Source organism: Etheostoma spectabile, chromosome 1 (genome assembly GCF_008692095.1).
Source record: "Etheostoma spectabile isolate EspeVRDwgs_2016 chromosome 1, UIUC_Espe_1.0, whole genome shotgun sequence".
NCBI classification, from domain to species: domain Eukaryota; kingdom Metazoa; phylum Chordata; class Actinopteri; order Perciformes; family Percidae; genus Etheostoma; species Etheostoma spectabile.
The window spans coordinates 20003704-20024612 of record NC_045733.1 but is presented as its reverse complement, the minus strand read 5'-3'; the positions used below and the strand labels follow the sequence as shown (position 1 = coordinate 20024612).

Below are 20909 nucleotides of genomic sequence, written 5' to 3'. Positions count from 1 at the left end.
CCACCATTTTGTGCATTAAAAAACTTGTTAATTTGCAGTTTTATTCAAATGCCAAAACATTTTCAAAAGACACGTAATAAAACAAATTTGGACACAAGGATGAATAAAATGTTTTTTTTTTAATGTGGGAAACATGAGCAAGATGTGGAGCCGAGAGGCAGCAATAACAAGGAAGGGAAATAAGTCAAAGGGCCTTGATGCATGGTGATCATAACACTGTGGCACCGTGTGCCCACACTGAGAAGAAAACACATGTCTTTCTTTAGCTTGTTTCATCTGTATTTTCTCATTTTCTCCCATTTCAGAACTATTATGAATTGCAACCTGAGGGTGATCCAGGCTCGAGCGTTCGCTCAGAACCCACACATACGCTACATGTGAGTAAATATTCCATCTTTGATCAACATGCCTTCAGAACATTTATGATCTTTAATGCTTGACAGATCGTAGCATATGACTATAGATGAGTTAGTGATGAGCAGAAGATGATGCCATTGATACAGACTGGCTTCGGGATGATTGTAGCGCTGCCATTACTGCCGCTGTATCCGCACATCTTAAATGAGACCTCCATTATTTGCCTCGGATAATTGGATTACTATTTGCCCCGGTTCTTTGTGCTTTGGTAGAGCAACATGCCAAAGATGCAGTTCCATTTAGTCTGCACTCACCAAATGGACAATTTGTCTAGGAGGCCGAGCATCAGAGAGCTGTGCGAAGAGCGAAGTAATTTCTTTAACAAAGGCTGATGTGTCACCGTATGACAGCCTGTTATTCTCCAATTTTCCAGGAGTAAACACGGTGAAGAACTCAGTCACACTCTCTTTACCTGAACACGCTGCCATTTGCAATTTCCAGTTGTCAGCTGAGAGGCAGTTTGGTCCTCTTTTCTTCTGCGGATGACTGCTGTTAGACTCTGTGTGTGTGTGTGTGTGTGTGTGTGTGTGTGTGTGTGTTTGTGTGTGTGTGTGTGTGTCGGGGGGGCAGTTCATAATGTTGAAACTAAAGTAAAGAGGACCCGTTCTCACTCCCAGCTTGTAAAATGCAGACGCCTGGTCAGTGTCTCCCAGCGTCCGATATGACGCAGTAAGCGCCCTTCAGTGTGTGAATGGAAGGCACCGGGTGGAGCAGCAGCTCCGCGGTGCTTTAACATGACGTAGTATTAAGAGCAACAACGGTAGCAAGTAGTATGAAAGACCGGAATAGTTTTGTTGGTTGGGGTGGTAGATAGTTCAGACAACACAGGACTTCCACCCAGGAGACCAGCAGGGTTGTTGTCAAAGGAACATGCCCAAGCGTCCGTATTTTAGGCGTTGGGAGTGCGACTGTGTCAGATTTAACCCAGACTGGTCTAGAGCAGACCTATGCGGGTTGGAGTCGTGTGTAGACTTCTTGTAAAGTATTGCTTGTCTCTTCACCTAGTTGGGTGATTGGTAGAGCTAATCAAGCTCATCAACATTTAATGAAAGTTATTTAAATCCCCCTTTCTTTTTACTTGTATCTCCAGAAGATGAATGAACTAACACAAGACTACAAATAAATACTTTGTAAACGATTGTAACCTCCTCATCTCTTCCACCCTTAATCTTACTAAAAAAACACCAATGCTGTGCAGGGATAGGGGCTTTAAAAAAAATCAAGATCTGCAAAAGACATACAAAAAGATTAGGTGAGAGGGTGAGGATGCATGTTTCCCTTTGTTAATTAAAGGTGGGAAATAAGTGATCATTTATTGTAAACAATTATAGCAAAAACAAACATAAAATCTTTCCACAAAAGTGTTTTTTTCTCTTTTTACATGTCCTTTAGCTGACACGTTTATCCAAAGCGACTTACAATTTCTGTATATGTCAGAGGCCACACACCTCCGGAGCAACTAGGAGTTAAGTGCCTTGCTCATGGACACAGTGGTTGATGTATTGCAGTGGGAATCGAACCCAGGTCCCCCACACCAAAGGTATGCGCCACATTCCACATAAAGAGGCTAGTTGGTTTGGTGCATGGGTCCAAGAATCACAGGACTTCTACGCAGGAGACTGGGTTTGTCTTTCTTTACGGAACAAGCTGAACTACGTCACATGAGTTTAACCTAAACTTAATTAAGTAGTTTTGGTGCCTAAACCTAAGCAATCTGCGAACATGTCTTAATGTGACAATTAGATATATTTATGGATGCAAAATGATCCCTTGGGTCGTATTTCCTGCCACTGCTAGGGGCGCTAAGCTACAAAACGCTTCTGTGGCTCGTATTCGAGGGGAAAACGACCTAAATCGTTGTATGGGCGGAGGACTCGTTGGATTCAGACTAAGAATGTGAGGAATGCTACAAATGCTACATCCTACAAATAGAAATCTTCATCTTCTCCCACATGGAGGCCTTTACATTGTAACCAGTGAGAGCCAGAACTCAGACAGTCCTTGACAAGTTCCTTTTGTGGTCTCATTAATGCAGATGGACAGTTGCTAGGTGACACAGAGGATAATAATGTCAAAGAAGATTAATTATTATGCCTAAGCTTAGCCTCAGAAGGCCGACCTCATTGATGTTTGTGTCAGACAGGTCTGCTCAAAGCCCGGGCGTCCCATGCTCCGCCGGTTGCTCCTTTGTGAGGAGAATCAAAGTCTCATGATCACATATCCAGACACGGAAGGAAAGAACAAACTAGGGCCGGGACGATTGAGTTTATTTTCCCTCTTGAAAAAAAACAATAGTTGAATAATACGATTTTTGACACAAAGTAAATCAAGAGACATTTCTAAAAAAACAAATATTGTTTTCTAAGAATAGAACACACGTAAGTCTGACATTTCGTTTGTAAAGAACTACATAAAATGATTTTTTTTTTTAGAATTTTCTGCTTTCACTCTGTTTTGCATGAAATGGTATAGTACAATATAAACAGAAAATATGTAGGTGATTCATTGGTTAAAAAAAGTAAATATACATTGATTCTAGGGAAATAAAATATACGCCGTATTGTGAAAAATCACAATATATACAATTTTAGATTTTCTTCTCCCACCTTATACCTCATTGCTATAACCAACACTACTTAACACTTAACACTCTCTTTCAGTTCATTGTCTTCTGAGTGTTACAGACCTTTTTACTTGACAACAATTGTCCAATCACCGGTTAGCAACAGTAACTAGGCACCGCAGGCCTGTCATGTTAGAGCGGTGTGAACGGGGCTGAAGTGAGAGAGATGCTCTTTTAATTCCTGTTTCATGATACAAATCAGTTTCCAGACCATCAAAGCAAATATCAGTTTAATGATTGTTTGTGGTGACTGTGAATAATGTTAATAACTTAGTAACGTGCAGCACTGTGATGCTAAGTTAAACATCAGCGCTCTTTCATTTTCTCACCACCAGGCGGGTGGCAGGGGATGTGATGGTGTCACGTCATATGAACGTGGATGTGTGTTTCCAAATTCATAGGTTGACTGAGCCAATCAGCACCATGACCTTTTACCATAGCCAGACATGGAAACATTAGAAATAAGCTCAGCCATATTTAATATCATTTTTTTTGCCTTGTTTATTTTCCTAACAGCTCTTGTCAAAGCATTAGTGGTGTAATTATGAGGTGACCTCTATGGGGCCACCTTATTTGCGCTCAAAATAAAGCTAATTACAGTATACCTGTGTAAGCTAATTACACCTGTAATCCTGAGGGAGGTCTGTATTGTTGTCAGGAGGATGGTGGTGCAGACAGGAGGTGCAGAAATGTTCAATAACCATATATTCTTCTGTTGTGTCTTAGGGTTATTATAGTAAACTAAAACAAATATAAGCAGGGAAAAGTATTTTTAGTAAACTGAAAATAAATCAAACTGAATTCTTCAAGAACAACTAAACAAACTATATTTGCCGGTAAAAATAATAATACAGATGTACGTGAAACAAGTTTTAGTTGTTTAGCGGTAGTATTTTACTAGTGAAAAGTAAAATATTAAGTAAATAAAGGAGACGGCATATGAGTCTCCATCCGCTGTCACCGTGACGTTGAACCAGAAAGTGAACGGACGTGACGTGAGACGGCGCCGGGCCCTAACTCCTAACCACCGGACGCTAAAGGAGCGCAGAGATCGAACGCTACACATTACGGCTTTTTTCTAACCACGGATTGTAGGTTTAATGTGACTGCATCCTTCTGAGTCCTTATTTGTTGTCTCTAACAAAATCCATTTGAATCTAAACAATAAAACCTAAAACTAAAACTCACAAACATACTTTGAAAACCAACTGAAATAAAATTGAAATAAAAACATGTTTGATCAGAATCAGCATAGAAAATCTCCTCAGAAAGAAAAGAAATATTGTTTAGGATCAAATGCAATGTCATTCTGTTAAATAAAACATCACATTCATTATTAATTTCACTTGTTTTGGTTTTCAATAAATTGGGTATCCAAATAAACACATTTTCTATGAGCAAAACAATTGGATAGTCATCAGTATGACAGGAAACAGAAAGAAGTCCAATACACAATTTATTTCTTACAGCAACAAGTGCTCTGCAGTGACGTCAGCATGTTTCTACTTCTTAACTGGCCTCCCTTTAAACCTCAATTTAAAAGTACACAGTTGCCATACAATGTGTGTTTAAAATATATATTTTGGTTTACTAAATAGAGAGGCAGCAACGAGCATTACTCTGATCCAATGGAATCCAAAAATGTCAGATTAACAGCACTCCAGCCTGATGGGTTGGGGAGGCACCAGAGGGGGTAAATCATATTCCAGGGTGGGCTAGCCCGCTACAACTGCCCCTGGACTGAGACATCTACCATCCTACCTTGTCTGGGACCATCTCTTGTCCCGCTCTCACCTCATAAAGAGAAACCGGGTAACCCTATACTAGCCCACATAACCACTGTGCAATGCTGTCATGTAGCTGTTTTTAAGATAATGTTTTGGGCCTTTCACGGCCTTTAATCGACAGGATAGCTTGAAGATAGGAAAGAGGAGAGAGAGGAGGGACAATATGCAGCAAAGGGATTTAAACCCGGGCCGCTGCCTAGGCCCCAGCCTACATGGGTCACACACTCTACTGGGGGATCTAGTGGTCCCCCCTTTAGTAACTGTTCTTAATGGCATCAAGGGGAAAGATCTTTCTAAATACTTCTACAGATGCCCCAAAATTCGTCTATTCTCTCTCTTGCTGCGAGTTGGATAAGGTGATCAATGCCATTCTCGTATGTCTATGCTAAATATTAGGCCACAGACAGCCAGTTAGCATAGCTTAGCATAAAGACTGGAAACGGGAGGAAACAGCTAGACTGGCTCTGTCCGAAGGTAACAACCCCCACCCACCAGCTCCTCTAAAGCTCACTTTATAAAACATCCTATCCTGTTTGTCTAATCTAGAAGTGTCAAATGGCGCATTGTGTTTTCATGCGGGGTTATGGAATTTGTTTTAAATATTTCTCTGGGGGTTTTGTCTAAAAACAGACCACTCATCAAGTCAATATATTACCATGCTGGTCTCTGTGGTGCCAGTGACTCAGCAGCAAGTCCCATCTCACCAATTGTTGTGGCTGGATAAAAGTGATGAAACAGCCTTGAACCTCTTCAGTACCATAAGGGGACATTAAAGGAACAATCGGTAATATTTTTCACATTCTTTGCAGGAAATGACCATACCCCGCGCCAGTAAGTCCACAATTACATCTATGGCTGGGAGATGTGAAGCTGTCTTTTCTGTTCTCCATATTTTATGTCATGCATTGACCAACCTCGGCTCCCTGGACTACTCTGAATGTGTGCCACCAAACTTTGCTCAGTTTTATTTGCATATTTGTGGGAGAACATGCAGCTACCAGAAGACAAGGAGAAATTGCTCCCTTGGCAGTTTCACATCTTAATCTCACACCACCAAACACAATGTTATAGCCTGTTTCCCAGTTAAAGTAGCTCTTTATCTGCCGGCTTCAGCATCATGGGAACAGGGTGGTTATAGAGTTTAGGCTGGAAGAGGAGACGTGACTGCCACTGTATTCTTATATTCAACTAAAAGAGTCCATATTACTGTTGACGTAATCAACCATTTGTAATGTGACATGTAGTTGTAGATGCAGTATATGAGCTTTATGCTAATATTTAATTCTAAGAATGCGTCCTCAGGGCAGACGGTAGGAGCGATCAAAGTCCAAAAATGATGGACTGTTCAGCTTTGTTTACGAGGCAACTCGGCCAGAATCTACAATATTGTGAGGGGACCAGCTTGTTTTGGATTAAAATGATTGGATGTACTTATTCTTTGAACTGTTGCTGATATAGTAAAAAAAAGTTTATGGCAATCTTTCCCCACAGTGGATAAAGACACGAGGAGACAGGTAGGGATGCACGCTGACTTTAGACAGAAACGGTGCAGAATCTTTCTGTGTTTCTTTACTTCATAACATGATTATAACCGCTGTAAGTCGCCTTATGCTTTGTGTGTGGGCTTAATGGAATCATGAGACTTTAAGCTTTCTAATGACGTGCTGCATGAGCGTGTTTATGAAGATGTAATGCTTGCAATTTATGAGTGAATAAAACGGCCGGCAGCGGGACCGTGCTGGTAGAGAGGCCCATAGTACGGTGGCCGACAGGGCCAAACAACCTGCAACACACGCAAATAGACTCAACACAAGCAAATTAAGAAAAGGACTTCAGTAATTTGACAACACATGCACAGCATTCAGCAAACGCCCTGCAAATACACACAACACAACCAAATACACAACCAATGACAAATGCGACAAAAACAACGCTGCATCCAGATTACACACCGGAAGTTCTCCGGGTCTCAGGTTTCCTGTCAACACAACCACACGGAAAACTGAATCTCTAAAAACCTTCACCCTGGCAGGTGCTTTCCAAAAGATCGGTTCTGTGACCTTAAATAAGTTTGTCTGTGGACGAACGGCCAAAACGCATTGGAAAAGCTGCGTTTAAACCAATATCATTACAATATAACAGGCAGTGCTAGATGTTGGGTTGATTGGACTGAACACAGTGCTTGTGGTCTGGATCATGTGAAGGCTTTAGACAAGCACACTTGTCTAATTTTACTAGTTACCAGATCTCCTTAATGTGGTAAAAGCAGTAGTTGTGTGTTCCCATCCTCCATGTAGTTTAGCCAAATGCTCTTTAACAGCGCCCTTTAAGTCGCTAAGTGTTTCTGCAGATGTTCAGTAGCCTGAGATCATGAGATACGTCAGACTTCCTGTAGCATCTGATTGGCTTTACTCTTACCTGCTGAATGTCATGGTAGAGATATAAAGGGACAAAATGAAATGTTTTTAGATAATAATAATAATTGTATGGCGGCGTTTTTCACACAGGGCTTGTTTCTAGCAGTTGTTTTCCAAAACCAAGATTATTTCCCCCCAAAGATCCACTTATTTGGGCATTATGAACACAGAAATCACACTTGGTTCGTTACCAGTTGATCCCTGGAGCGGTTTATCCGCAGTGCGAACAAAAGCTACCCAGCAAAGGAAACAACTGGAGAAAAAATATTATTCCGGTCATATTTTTGACCAACTCTGACAAAAACACAAACGGCATTTGTTCAGGATTGTGAGAACGTCTTGGACCTGTTGAACGTTGCTGTGTGAACAGAGCAAAGGACAAATGCAACAATTATATAATTTTAGCCAATGAATGGGAACACAACAAACAAGCTACATGTGCAAAAATGCCATTAATCACCTTCAGAATGTGCTTTGAAATTACACACACACACACACACACACACACACACACACACATACACACACACACACCTGGTACCACTGAAGGTTTTGTACTACAGTACATGTCAATGATCTAAAGGACATCTTGTGTATTGCTGCTATGGAGATTTAGATCAAAGGAATACATTGTGTTATCTAGCATGGTGATGGGACTGTACTGCGTTAGCTTCATTATCATTTACATCATTCATTTTATTGCTCACTGTGGCCTGCTCCGTGTCCGTCTCTCGCAGTTAGAAGCGTCTGAGAAGTGGTAATATGACCTTGGTCTGCTCGGCCAGGCAGGCAGAGGAGGCGTGTCATTGAAGAATGGTCAAACGATGCAGGGTTGTCCATCAGCAGTTTCAAATGTAGCGCTTTCATCAAGGCTTTGGGTCGGGCATGCAGTCACACATACTTTTCCTACAAACATTTTTTCTATGTACTTGACCATTGACCTTTTACATAGCCCCACTCACTTTACTGGGAGTCTTGGCCTGCTTGTTGCTCGGACCTTAATGGAATACCATATTGGTCTGTATACTAAGACGCTGATTACTACATCATCCCCATTTTCAACCACCTGTATCTTGAAAAGTAATTTTTGAAGATATGAAATACAGAGTAGTACTGTTTTGAAAGTTGCCCTGAGATACCGTTAGCCAAGACTAAATTCTAAACACGTGCACATACAGTAGCAAGGCCTACAGCATGTTTGTAGATAGATAGATAGATAGATAGATAGATAGATAGATAGAGGGAGTAAAGACAAGAAAAACAATTTTGACAAATGGCAATGAACAATCAATATAAGACTGCAAAATATACAAAATAAAGTCTTACACTACAAAAGTTGTTAACTATTGTACAAATAAGGAATAATTAACACCTTGTCTAAGCTCGTCAACCTTAAACTCGTCATGACATGAAAAGCAAAATTATAATTCAAATTAAAGGGGAACAATGCATTTTTTTAGCTTAATTTACCTTAACTGAACAGCTTCGGAGTCATTGGAATGGTTATATGATATAGCGATTTGAATGGTGGTCGTTTCGCGTCCTTTGGAAGTTTCGGCTGGCAAATTGCATGACTCAGCATCAGGAAGTATTGCGTGATATCAGGTCTCGCGACGCATCGAATTGCTTCACGGCACTGCACACATACGGCCATTCAGGAACCGGCTGCAGGCCACTCTGCTAGCTGGAGCAGCTTACTCTGCTCTGCTAGCCGGAGCAGCCTACTCTACTCTGCTAGCCGGAGTAGCTTACTCTACTCTGCTAGCCGGAGCAGCTTACTCTTCTCTGCTAGCCGGAGCAGCCTACTCTACTCTGCTAGCCGGAGCAGCCTACTCTACTCTGCTAGCCGGAGCAGCCTACTCTACTCTGCTAGCTGGAGCAGCATACTCTACTCTGCTAGCCGGAGCAGCTTACTCTGCTAGCTGCAGAGGATTCAAGGAGAGAATAACACTGATCCTGTTCTTGATTCCTCCTTGCTTCTGGGAGTGAAGACTCCGTATTCTAGCTCTGCTACTACAACATTCATCTCACACACATTTATCCTGCACTCAAAGTACCAGGTGGAAATGTAGTCAATAAACAAAGGTGCCACTACAAGGTCTTGTTCTTTCAACTCATTTCTGGGTCCAGTTCTCCACTTGATGCTCCTGGCCGGCCAGGCGCTGTGCTTGTCCCCGCCTGTGTCAGCCTAAAGGTCAGCGTCTGGATGGGGGTGCAGCTCCTCCCTTTATTCCAGTGCAGCTGAGGGAGAAGCAGAATAAATCTGGAGGGAACGTTGTCACCAGGGAGTTGGAAAGGTCACTCCCCACAGGGAGAAGGAAGTGGAGAGACACACTCTCATTAAATCGTCCCGGCTACTTGTTTCATTTTATTTATTTTTTTATTCCTAAATGTCATTTTCATACTCGGGCCAGCTGGCCAGCGAGCCTGAGACCACCTTTTAATTAGAAGTCTGATTGTCCTCGGTTTACCTTGTCGAGGCTTTTAAACTCTCTTCCTTTTCTCCTTCCTCTTCTGTGTCCTTTTGAAAGAGTTACTGGTTCAGGTCTTTGGGCAGCCTACTCCCTGCCTGGGAGATGAAACCGTTATCCAGATGACTGCTGCGGTCTAGTGTTCTGCCTGGCCCTTCCATCGGCATGTAAAGATAGAGTTGTGATCTTAAAGGTGTAAATGAATGTCCGTGTCAAGAGTCTTCCCTTCACATTTGAGGCAGTTAGCTGATGCTTTATCCCAGAGAAAGCAGGAGGGGTCCAGTGTAATGCTGGAGGTCATTTTAACCAAACAGTGCTGTCTTGACTCAGTTGAAGGGACTGCAATCGAGAGCTTTTTTATGAGACGAGTTCTGCAGCCATAGATAGTTTAGACAGGTCAATTGTTAAGTGTGTATTCAATGTTTTCTTTTTACCTGGTTTCAAAGCCAAGAAACCAATTGAAGAACACCATAACCCTTCTCTGTTGTATGAAACTGAGTTGACTTGAGGTGGCAACAGCCCAGTAGTTAGTGAAAACTGAGAAAAAGAAGAAAAAATTGGACTATCCATTTTGGAGAGCTGCTATTATAAAACCCAAACAAACAGGTTCAATCTGTGAAAAAGTAATGAGACATATTTTCCTGTAACCTACGCAAGTGCTTCATTAGAGATGCTCCGTTGTACCGAGGAGCTCTTAGGGTGAGTGTATGTAACACTATGATTATGAAACAGAATCAACTGAGATAATCTTTTCTGCAAAAAAATAAATACTTCTTTGCTTAAAAAAAGAACATTTACCTCTTCAGAGCTTTTATTACAAAGTAATGTACCTGATATTGTTAAATCTTTGAGAGTCTTTAATTTACAATATAGGAATGTAGATGTGAACAAAGCCTTGTTATTATAACATTTTTAATTTTAATTATTAATCACTTTTTAAGAAGGTAATTACAATTTCTGAAATCAATATATATATGTGTGATTCATTAATGCCATCAAAGCAAATGTTAGAGAACTAAAATACCTGAGGGACGTGATTTAAATACATATACGTCTCCCAAAAGGAAAATCTCTCTGTCTGTCTTTGGTTTTCTGAAAAGGAACACAGCAGTGGTATTCGAGGAAAATTCCTGCTTCCTTTCCTGGTGAGAGAATGGGCCTGTGGCTGCTCTGCTATTCGTTTGAACGGAGTCAGTGTCGTTCTACTGCACGTGTGTAGCTGCTCCGTGGCGAGCCGTAGCGCTACCTCTTACTCTGTGGTTCTGTCTTGCAAACTGTCTAAGAATGGTAAACAATCAATTTGATTGGCTGAAGTTATTACTGTATTAACTGGATTAGCTGCACACGCGATCTGTAGTTGCGACCGTCAGGGGAAAAAAACAATGCACCTTGAAGATTAGTATTAGTTCTTATCATGTATTGAAATACCACGGCTACCATAAAGATCAATGGTGGTTTTTGCTTCCAAGGTTGCGTTCCAGGCAGCTAACCCTGACCTTCACCCTAAACAGAACCACTGCCGTGCTGCCTGGAAGGAGACGTTGGGGGCAAAAACACCAAACACCTATCATAAATGCTTCCGTGGGAGTCACCGCATGACTTTAGATTCTTTAAGAAATGCACAGCGGGTGTTTATTTCTACCCATCCTTTCTCAAGTTGGGCATTGCCCTGGAGGAGGACTACCTCCCACACTATACCCTTTGATGACCAACGTTGTTTATTCCAGCGAGCCTTCATTTTCATCAAATAATGCATATGCGTTTGCTATACATACTGGCACTGGATCCAAATAGCAATGCAGAATCCACCCTTAAATCAACAGTAATTTAGTTGAAATTGTACTCACACTCGCTTCCTGCCCACTGTGCTCTGTGTGGTCGCGTTCCTGCTTTCCAAGAGTGGTAAATTGAAAGTTGGCAATGCTCTGCAGGTAAAGGTTGCGTGAACCTGATTCCTCCCACAGGCTGGCCTGCCGCTCTGCTCTGCCAGAGCTGGAGTCATGTGACTGTGGGGGATAGCTGATGGGGAGGTGTAGGGTACTTCAGGATCTCCCTCTAACATTAGATTTTGTAGTAGACTGCCCCCGCCATTTAAAAAAACAACCTTTCCACCCACAATGCACCACATGAAATCATTCTTTAGTGTGGGAAACAGACCATCCAACATGTCGTTGCAGTGCCAGCTGCTGTGTTGCTACAGTGTTTAAACCAAACTGGTGTTTGATAATGCAGACTGCTTGGTTTTCAAGGTATTATTATGGAGTCGTGGTAATGGATTTTTTTCAATTGAGAAAAAAGTAACTTTTTCATTTCAAAACAAAAACTGCAGCTCTACAACAGAAAAGAACACATTAGAGGCGGGCCTACAGCAAGGCTTATTTCCCAGACGTGGAGGTTTGGGAGAGCAAACAAGCATTCCAAATAGAATCAGCGTACTCATAAATTTATACTGAGTTCAAAATTATAATCCACCCTCATGCTCGGCTGCTTGGATGTGCGTGTGGCTAATCTGACTGTAAACACAAACATGGAGGCTTGCCACCCTGTGATAGTGGTGTCATGGAGCATGGTATCTGCCGGCCATGTGGACTGCAGGGAGAGACGCTCGGCTGGTCACCGGCAGACATCTGCCACAGCTTGACCACTGGGACACTCGCCGCCTGTCAGTGGAATGCATCCGTCCACGCTCTAGGTCTGTACTGGTTGTATTTATCTATAGAATGAGCTCTGTGGCCAGATGAGATTGGGCAGAGCTTACATAGACTGATGCTGAGGGAGTACCTCTCAGAATACAACATGCAGACAGGTGGCTCCAGTGGTCTGGCAAACAGGAAGCCCTGTCGGACATGACAACGGCTGCTGGGCTTCTTCCTGGCTATTTTTTAATTGAGACATTTTTTTTCACAGGCATTCCAACATTTAACTGCTAGTAGTAGTAGTAGTAGTAGTTGTTGTTATTTTTGTAGTAGTAGTAGTAGTTGTAGTAGTAGTAGTAGTAGTAAGTAGTAGTAGTAGTAGTAGTAGGATTGTGCACCACACCCAGGACAGTAAAAACCTTTTAAGCCAACTGAAGTTAAAGGAAATTGACTGAATTAGTCATTTGAGTCATATACCACAATAAATACATAAATAAAAGCTCCCACTGCTTTCACAATCTGATCATAACCAGCATGAGTTGATTAATAATAAGTGACTGTTAAGATCAAACAAGGGTGTGCTCCAGTCCCTTTTTTACTCTGTTTCGAATGGATGTATAAAGAGGCAATTATTTGCCAGAAGACTTATTACTAATTTTTACAACTTGTATCTTATTTTGTCAGCTTTGGCCATCCTTTCTATCGGTCATGATGACACTGCACTCACCAAAGTAAGAGCTGAGATCTGATGAAAAGGTTGCAAGCTTGCTAGCAATAATTAATAAGTTTGGCTGACCTGGGGGGTTTAATTATGTAATTATCTGGCTATTTCTTGGCATCCCATAATCTCAGCAACTATTTTGAGGACAGTGTTAACAAAACCAATATCATAAATAATGTCCAAACCATAGAATAATTTTTTGAGTATTTCTAGCTCCTAGTCGTCCTAAATCACTTAAAGCAACTTTAGGGTAAATGATTAGATGCTGCGTGTGTGTGTGTGTGTGTGTGTGTGTGTGTGTGTGTGAGAGAGAGAGTGTTGCTCAGTGTTTCTATAGGGCCTTAATTACTTTTCTTGCTTTACTCAGTCAACGTCTCAAACAAATTGATCTTGGAGTGATGCATGGCTATGAAAAGCCCAGGCTTTTCATAGCCATGCATATAATATACAGTAATACATCATCACTGTATAATGATTATAAGACATTGTAGAGTGCAGCTTTGTCCTGTGGTGTGACAGATGGTTATTTGACACTAAATCAGACTTTGATGTAAGATTGCAGGACTAGGTCAGTGAGAAGAATCCCAGATAGAGGAAAAGGTGGGCAGAAGACAGACAGAGAAACTGGCTCTAACCAAGCCTGAAAACTAATTGGGGAAGTGATAAAGAAGACGGACAGAGAGAGAGAGAGATTCAGAAATAGAAACTGAAACATAGGCCATAATAGATAATGATGGGAAGGAAGAGCCAGAGACAGAGAAATTAGGCATGAAGGCAGTACTAAGGGAGAAGGAGGCCTTCACCTCCAGTCCCATTCAGAGAGACAGAGGCTGGCCAGGCTGCCCTGGCAATCTTTACATCCATAATCACAGAAGTCTAACGCAGCCTAATGCTATATGACAGCTGTGCTGGTCCTGAGACGGCGGTGGGTGGTTTTGGGTGGTGGTGAGCCACAGGAATAACAGGTTCAGTTAATCTGTGGTACAGGACGTTCAGTCTCACGGGGCTCCATGTCAACTGGCGTGACTGGATCGATAGCGTCTGTAACACTGAGCGCTCTCCTACCCGCCTCAGGTTCAAACCTCCCACCGACAGTTCATTGCATCCTCACCTCGCTTCCTTCCCTCTCCTGACGTCGCTTTTGATCTCTTGAGTGTTGAACAACCATGGGGGGGGGCAAGGCATTTTCTTTCTTTTCCTGAGCTGACAGAGCGGCTAAAAATAGTGCTTTCATCTCGGTGAAAGATTGTTTTTTGCGGTGTGCAGGAGCATCTCTGCAGCGCTCCGTCCTCTTAGCCAAGGTGGTGGAGTGCTTTTAAGTCGCGGTGCAGAGGTCGAACATGCAGTGGCACCATGCTCCACTCGCACAGTGTTAACTAACTGTGTTCCTGTCTGTCAGTGCCTGCGACTAAAAGCTGGAGGAGCACCCCAGCTCCTCTCTCTGAGGCAGCCGAACCCCACAGGCCACATGAGTTTCTCTGACTCCTGACTCCCCTCCACTCACTTCCATCCTCCCACATCACTCGCCACTCAAGCCGCAACCTGTGACCTGACAGACAGTTGTCTGGCTGAGGCCTGACATTTGGTGTAAACAGCGCCAAGTCCTCCGACACAGGCGCTGTCAATCAAACGACAGTGGCGAGGAAGCCTCAGATGTGTTTGGACAAGAGGATGAGGATTTCAGCCGAGTAGATTGCTATTTACTGTGCCACGGGGGTGGGGGAGAATCAGGCCTTTTCTTCCCAGCCCTGTGGCTCCGATGCCTGGCCTCTGGATGGAGCCTCCGGCCTCTCATGCACTTATAGTGTGCGGTGGCGTGAGAGTGCACCAGTGGTCTGATTTCCCCTTGACAGAGAAAGATAGGAGACTGACTTTGATCATTTGGAAAAGGAAATAAGTTTTTTCCCCTCTGTGTATCAAGGGAGGCTGATAAGATGGCGGTTTGGAGCGGTGGAGTTGCAGTCGGTTTCCATCTCCACACTTTCACAGAATCATAGATTTCAGCTTTAATAACAGATTGTAGAAAAACAATCAATTTGTTCCCAGATGTAATCATGAGTAACAACTGTGATTTATTAATTTTTTTTGGCCATACTCATTTTACTTGGCTGAACTATTGATTGTTTTAAATTCAAATCATGGTTTGAAAAAGTCTAATTTTCAAAATGCTGGAGCGGCAATTTGAATTACCTACATAAATAACAATGTCAAAACAAGCTGTTACACTTTAATTGTTAATTTTATTTGCTAGAATAACCATAAATAATTAATGTTAGCCAATGTTAATACTGTGAGTTGGCAAAACAACAAAAGTCACTTAACTGTTTAGTTGTTAAAATGCTGTCTGATCCATTGAAACCCACCTCACTCTGTATCATTTTGATGTTTGGGCTGTGCTGGTTTTTGGCTGTTCAAAAATGATATATAAACAATCTAGGTGTTATTTTCAGTTCCAGTAGCGGGGGGTAGATCTGCAGTTGTTGAGTTCTCATTAAATACCAACAGTTGTAATACGTTCACAGAATCTCCCATTAAGCATTACATGATGACATGATGTGCTGATTTGCTGAAAGAATCCGAGCTGTGAGGTGGCTCATCCTGTCAGTCTCTGGAGCAAGCGTTAGCTTTATTAGCTACAGCAGTGTCACTGATGGTTATGTGTAAGAATGTTGGCAGACGTGACGTACCACAAATGTGTCAGTAGCTACACATACAAATAAAGCCACTTTAGAATGTGTTATGTTGGAATAGTATAAAGTGATGCCAAGTACTGTTAACCCACTGATGTAATGTGTAGGCTAAATTAGTCAATTATTCTACAAGAAAGCAAGGCAAGTTTGACTTTTATCTAACTTGACAGGTTTAAAAAAAAAAAAAAAAAAGAGTCCTGGAAGTTCATCTGTAACAAAATTACCACAATTTAAATCAGAGAGAATGCACTTGGATATTTTCCTTAAAGCTCATACGTGTGTATATTATGATCAGAGCATCGTCTGTGTTCAAATGCCAGTAGAGCATGTATGGATTATTGAGACTCTACATTGAATGCTTTTACTGGTTTTATCCGCTAGCTTGGTCTAGCTATTGATCTTGAAAATAGCCAGCACATTTTACAGACACAAAACTGTATTTGAACCCCAGAAATGAGACCGCTGGAGTAAGTGCTCATTCTCAGAGGTGCTAGCGCCCTGCCTCTCTCCAAATGTCTAAAAGACTCTGAAGTGATGTTAGCAATCACAGCTTAAGACTCACTGAACCCTTTGATAATCAGTAGAGCCTTCTTTCATAAATGTCACCATGAGTGTACTGTGCTGAAGTGAACACTCTCATTCTGCTGCCACACCAGAGCTGCTTTTTGTTTTATAATCCTTTTTTAAATTATTCATCAGGGACCATGCACAGTTTGAGCCCTGTACCAGAGTTAGCTATACAGCTAATTTACATTTTAAGTGTCTTATTGAGACAATTCAAGAAACAACAACATAACAATTCAATACATTGTGATTCAAAGTGTGAGTAAAATGAATTATTTCCTCAATTTTTATTCAAAACTGAATAAAAAAATGCTTTAAAAAATAATGTCCTCTGCCACATAGTCGGTTATAAGCATGCTGATTGATACGCTGGATAACAGTCTGATGGGACATTGCTTCCGTCAGTTCTCGTCCCTCGTACCTCATATCACTGTAAATGAAACATGGCTTTCAAACGAGTAAAGTGGCAGTTGGTCAAGGCCACACCCCCCGCCTCCACCTTACCCCCCTCCTCCTCAAAAGCTACAGACTCAGAATGGGACTACTAAGGAAAGCTCATTGTGGGACTGGCTTTAGTGGCTGGTATTCTGCACCAAGGCTGGATTTTGGAAAAGAGACTTCAGATACAGTATTAGGGACCACTAAGGTCTATATAAAAGAGACTTCAGATACAGTATTAGGGACCACTAAGGTCTATATAAAGAGACTTCAGATACAGTATTAGGGACCACTAAGGTCTATATAAAAGAGACTTCAGATACAGTATTAGGGGACCACTAAGGTCTATATAAAAGAGACTTCAGATACAGTAGTAGGGGACCACTAAGGTCTATATAAAAGACACTTCAGATATAGTATTAGGGACCAATGAGGTCTATATAAAAGAGACTTCAGATATAGTATTAGGGACCACTAAGGTCTATATAAAGAGACTTCAGATACGGTATTAGGGACCACTAGGTCTATATAAAGAGTCTTCAGATACAGTATTAGGGGACCACTAAGGTCTATAAAGAGACTTCAGATACGTATTAGGGACCACTAAGGTCTATATAAAAGAGACTTCAGATACAGTATTAGGGACCATGAGGTCTATATAAGAGACTTCAGATACAGTATTAGGGACCATGAGGTCTATATAAAGAGACTTCAGATACAGTATTAGGGACCAATGAGGTCTATATAAAAAGAGACTTCAGATACGTATTAGGGACCAAATAGGTCTATATAAAAGAGTCTTCAGATACAGTATTAGGGGACCACTAAGGTCTATATAAAGAGACTTCAGATACAGTATTAGGGACCACTAGGTCTATATAAAGAGTCTTCAGATACAGTATTAGGGACCAATGAGGTCTATATAAAAGAGACTTCAGATAAGTATTAGGGACCATAGGTCTATATAAAAGAGTCTTCAGATACAGTATTAGGGACCACTAAGGTCTATATAAAGAGACTTCAGATACAGTATTAGGGACCATGAGGTCTATATAAAGAGACTTCAGATAGTATTAGGGACCACTGAGGTCTATATAAAAGAGACTTCAGATACAGTATTAGGGACCACTGAGGTCTATATAAAAGAGACTTCAGATACGTATTAGGGACCAATGAGGTCTATATAAAAGACTTCAGATATAGTCATGGGACCTGAGCTATATAAAGACTTCAGATATAGTATGGACACATGAGGTCTTAACAAGGACTTCAGATGTATGTATTATGGAAATGGGTCGAAAAAAGGACTTAAGTATAGTTTAGGACCAATGAGGTCTATTAAAACATCCAAGAGCACATGTCATGGGACCTTTAAGCTAAGTTTACATGTTTTCACCTCCATTCAAATGCACTGACACACTGACTGCTTACCAGTGCTCTAGTAGTTATGTATGTATCTATGTAAGTGGTTGGTTGCGAAAAATTTATCGGACTCTAAGTTTAACAATTTTAATCTATTTTTAAACTATTCTGATGTAATTGGTTGGTAATATGAATTTTAGTCATCGAGAATTTAGTAAGTTTCTTGTTTGGAAACTCCAAACCAACTCCCTCAGGACTCCGTCAGGACCTGTGAGGACCAGTCCATTCCACCGCCTCTCCTTGACAAACAGCTCCATTTTCCTTTTTCGGCTTTTGATATTCGACCACGTTTTCCAGGTGCAGATTTAATGCAAACCATTCCACTCTGGCTGTAATTAAATCTGTTCTGCTAATAATCCAATTAAATCTGAAAAATGTAAAGAAAGGCCCTTTAATTAAGTCATGTCAGCAGAGAGTAAAACATTGGCATAGCCTTCCTTGGCTTACCATTTGGCTTAGTGGCTAACTGGAGAGCATTGCTTTGGCCTCTATATCTATATCTATATCTATATATATATATATATATGTATGTATGTGTGTGTGTGTGTGTGGTCTTAATGTGGTCTTGACCTGCCAGCTTATAATCTATAATTGTGTATACTCAAGGCAAATAACAGGAAGGGTTGCTATAGACTATATTATTAAATGGCTGGTGGCTTTGCACACAACGCACAATCCTTGGCTTTATATGTCAATCTAAGTACTCATTCGTTTTTTCTTCAGGATATCATATCATTTTGTGGTTATACATGTAAAATGATAAACATAATGTATCATATATTCTATATGTATACTAAATTTAGTCATGCATGGATGACAATGTCGGCTAGACTGAAATACCTCAATAAACTATTTGATGGATTGCCATTCCCTTTTGCACTGAATGCCATGGTGATCCCTGACTTTCCATCTAGTACCACAAGCAGATGGAAATTTAAATTTTTACAATACTTTCTTTTAGTGTATGACCAAATACCTTCAAAACTGAGAGATGTTAGCATGCTAGCATGCTAAACTAAGACATGATAAACATTGTCCCCGCTAAACATCGGCAACTCAGCATTGCAATCAGGTTGTTGCTTTTAGACAAACCGAATTAGCCCCAGTAGGATGTTTGGCAGAGTGCTAGCCAATGACCTAGGGGCAGCTGGGAGGCTGGGCTGTACGGTCTTTGCTGGGCCTGGATCTGCATAGCCTGCGGTCCTCTGTCTCCAGTGGGATGATGGGAATTAAGATCTGGTGGCCCCGGCTGGGTCAAGGTGGCTTCCTGCTGTCTGAGACTCTCATGGATGCCTGGCTCAATGCCAGCCACACCATCTGCCCCTGCTCCTCCTTCCACTCAGCCAGCCTCGTCAGAACCAGTCCGGATGGCGGCCCCAGGTGGCTGTGTATGACAGCTACTGCAAGGGGGATGCGAGGAGATGCTGAGAGCTGCTGTGCGGTAGTGGCAATCATCCAGGCAGGTCCCGGCTGGTGTTACACCGTATCACCACCTCAACACCTTCTCAGCTGCGAGACAGTGATTTAGCAACCTGCGCCCCCCCCACCCCCCACCCCCCACCACACAGAGCCATGTTTAGGGATTCTTTTCTTCTCTGCAATGTGTGGACCTCCTCTGTTTGATTCCTTAGCTGCTGTTTTGTGTTTTGTTCCGTTTCTGTTCCTCGTTCTTCAATGGTCCTGAATTCAAATTACTGGACAACTAACAACTGTTATGAGACAATTCTGGCCATGTTGAAAAATTCAAATATTTATTGCACTAAATTTGGATTATATACCTGAATTAATTTAAAAGCATTTTGTAGTGACTGTAGAAGACACCATTGTGCTATAAACTTAATAATCTATATTTTGCTTTTAGAGCTGTTGAAGAGTTTATTGCTCTCTATGGAGGATATTTCAAACATTTTCCAAACTTGAAGGAGCCCAGCTGGCTCCAGTTGTACGTCTGCTTTACTAAAACTTAATTGTCTGGGCAGCGGTGGTGGTGTTAAATGTATACTTTGTGTGTGGATCACATGGGCCGATGTTAGCCACCTAATCAAGAGGAAGAGGTAAATTAAACTAGTAATGATTATGAGTAAATAGTTAGTTATGTAATATAATCCTGAATAAAATGTTATAAGTAATGTAATCCTAAAAAAGTGAGTGAAAACAACAGAAATGTGGTGAGACCCACAGACACGTTATACAGGGTTTTTCCTGCACAAAGGATATTTTGGAGCCCCCCCATAGAGGTTTCAGCCAGCCCCAAAGGAAAATGACCAGCACCAAAATAAGAACTGAGAATAAAAACAACAATTCAGATATTCTCCGAATATGTTTAAAAGCATTTTACCCAACAACCGTTGAACAAGCAGAACATAAACTTTAATATGAAAGCTAATCTCAGTTTTGTCTCCAGAGTACTCTCACAGGGAGTTATTTAAATATTAAAAGGATTTTTTTTAACCAGTTTCGTTAATTAGGGTTTTATTTACCCAGACATATTACACATTTGTGTTTATCAAATTGTCAGAAATAACAGGAAAATGCATATATTTCTCTCAAAAAAGGTAACACAGACTTATTGCCTTTACTGAACATGGACCAGTAATACTGCTCTTGTCCCAGTTTGTAATAGATTGCAAAGGTTGAAATGATTCATTTTTGTCTGAGACCCATATGATGTTTACTTTGACTGTACGTGTAGCATGTGCAAGAAAACCAAAACCCTAACTTCT

General features: G+C 41.4%; 1 protein-coding gene across 1 annotated transcript in view; it reads left to right on the top strand.

The window, feature by feature from the left end:
* ntrk3b (neurotrophic tyrosine kinase, receptor, type 3b) overlaps nt 1-20909 on the top strand; it is a 171315-nt gene that overhangs the window by 36760 nt on the left and 113646 nt on the right. Inside the window, 1 exon segment of the mRNA XM_032523479.1 lies at nt 306-377. Coding sequence (XP_032379370.1) covers nt 306-377 — 72 coding nt within the window.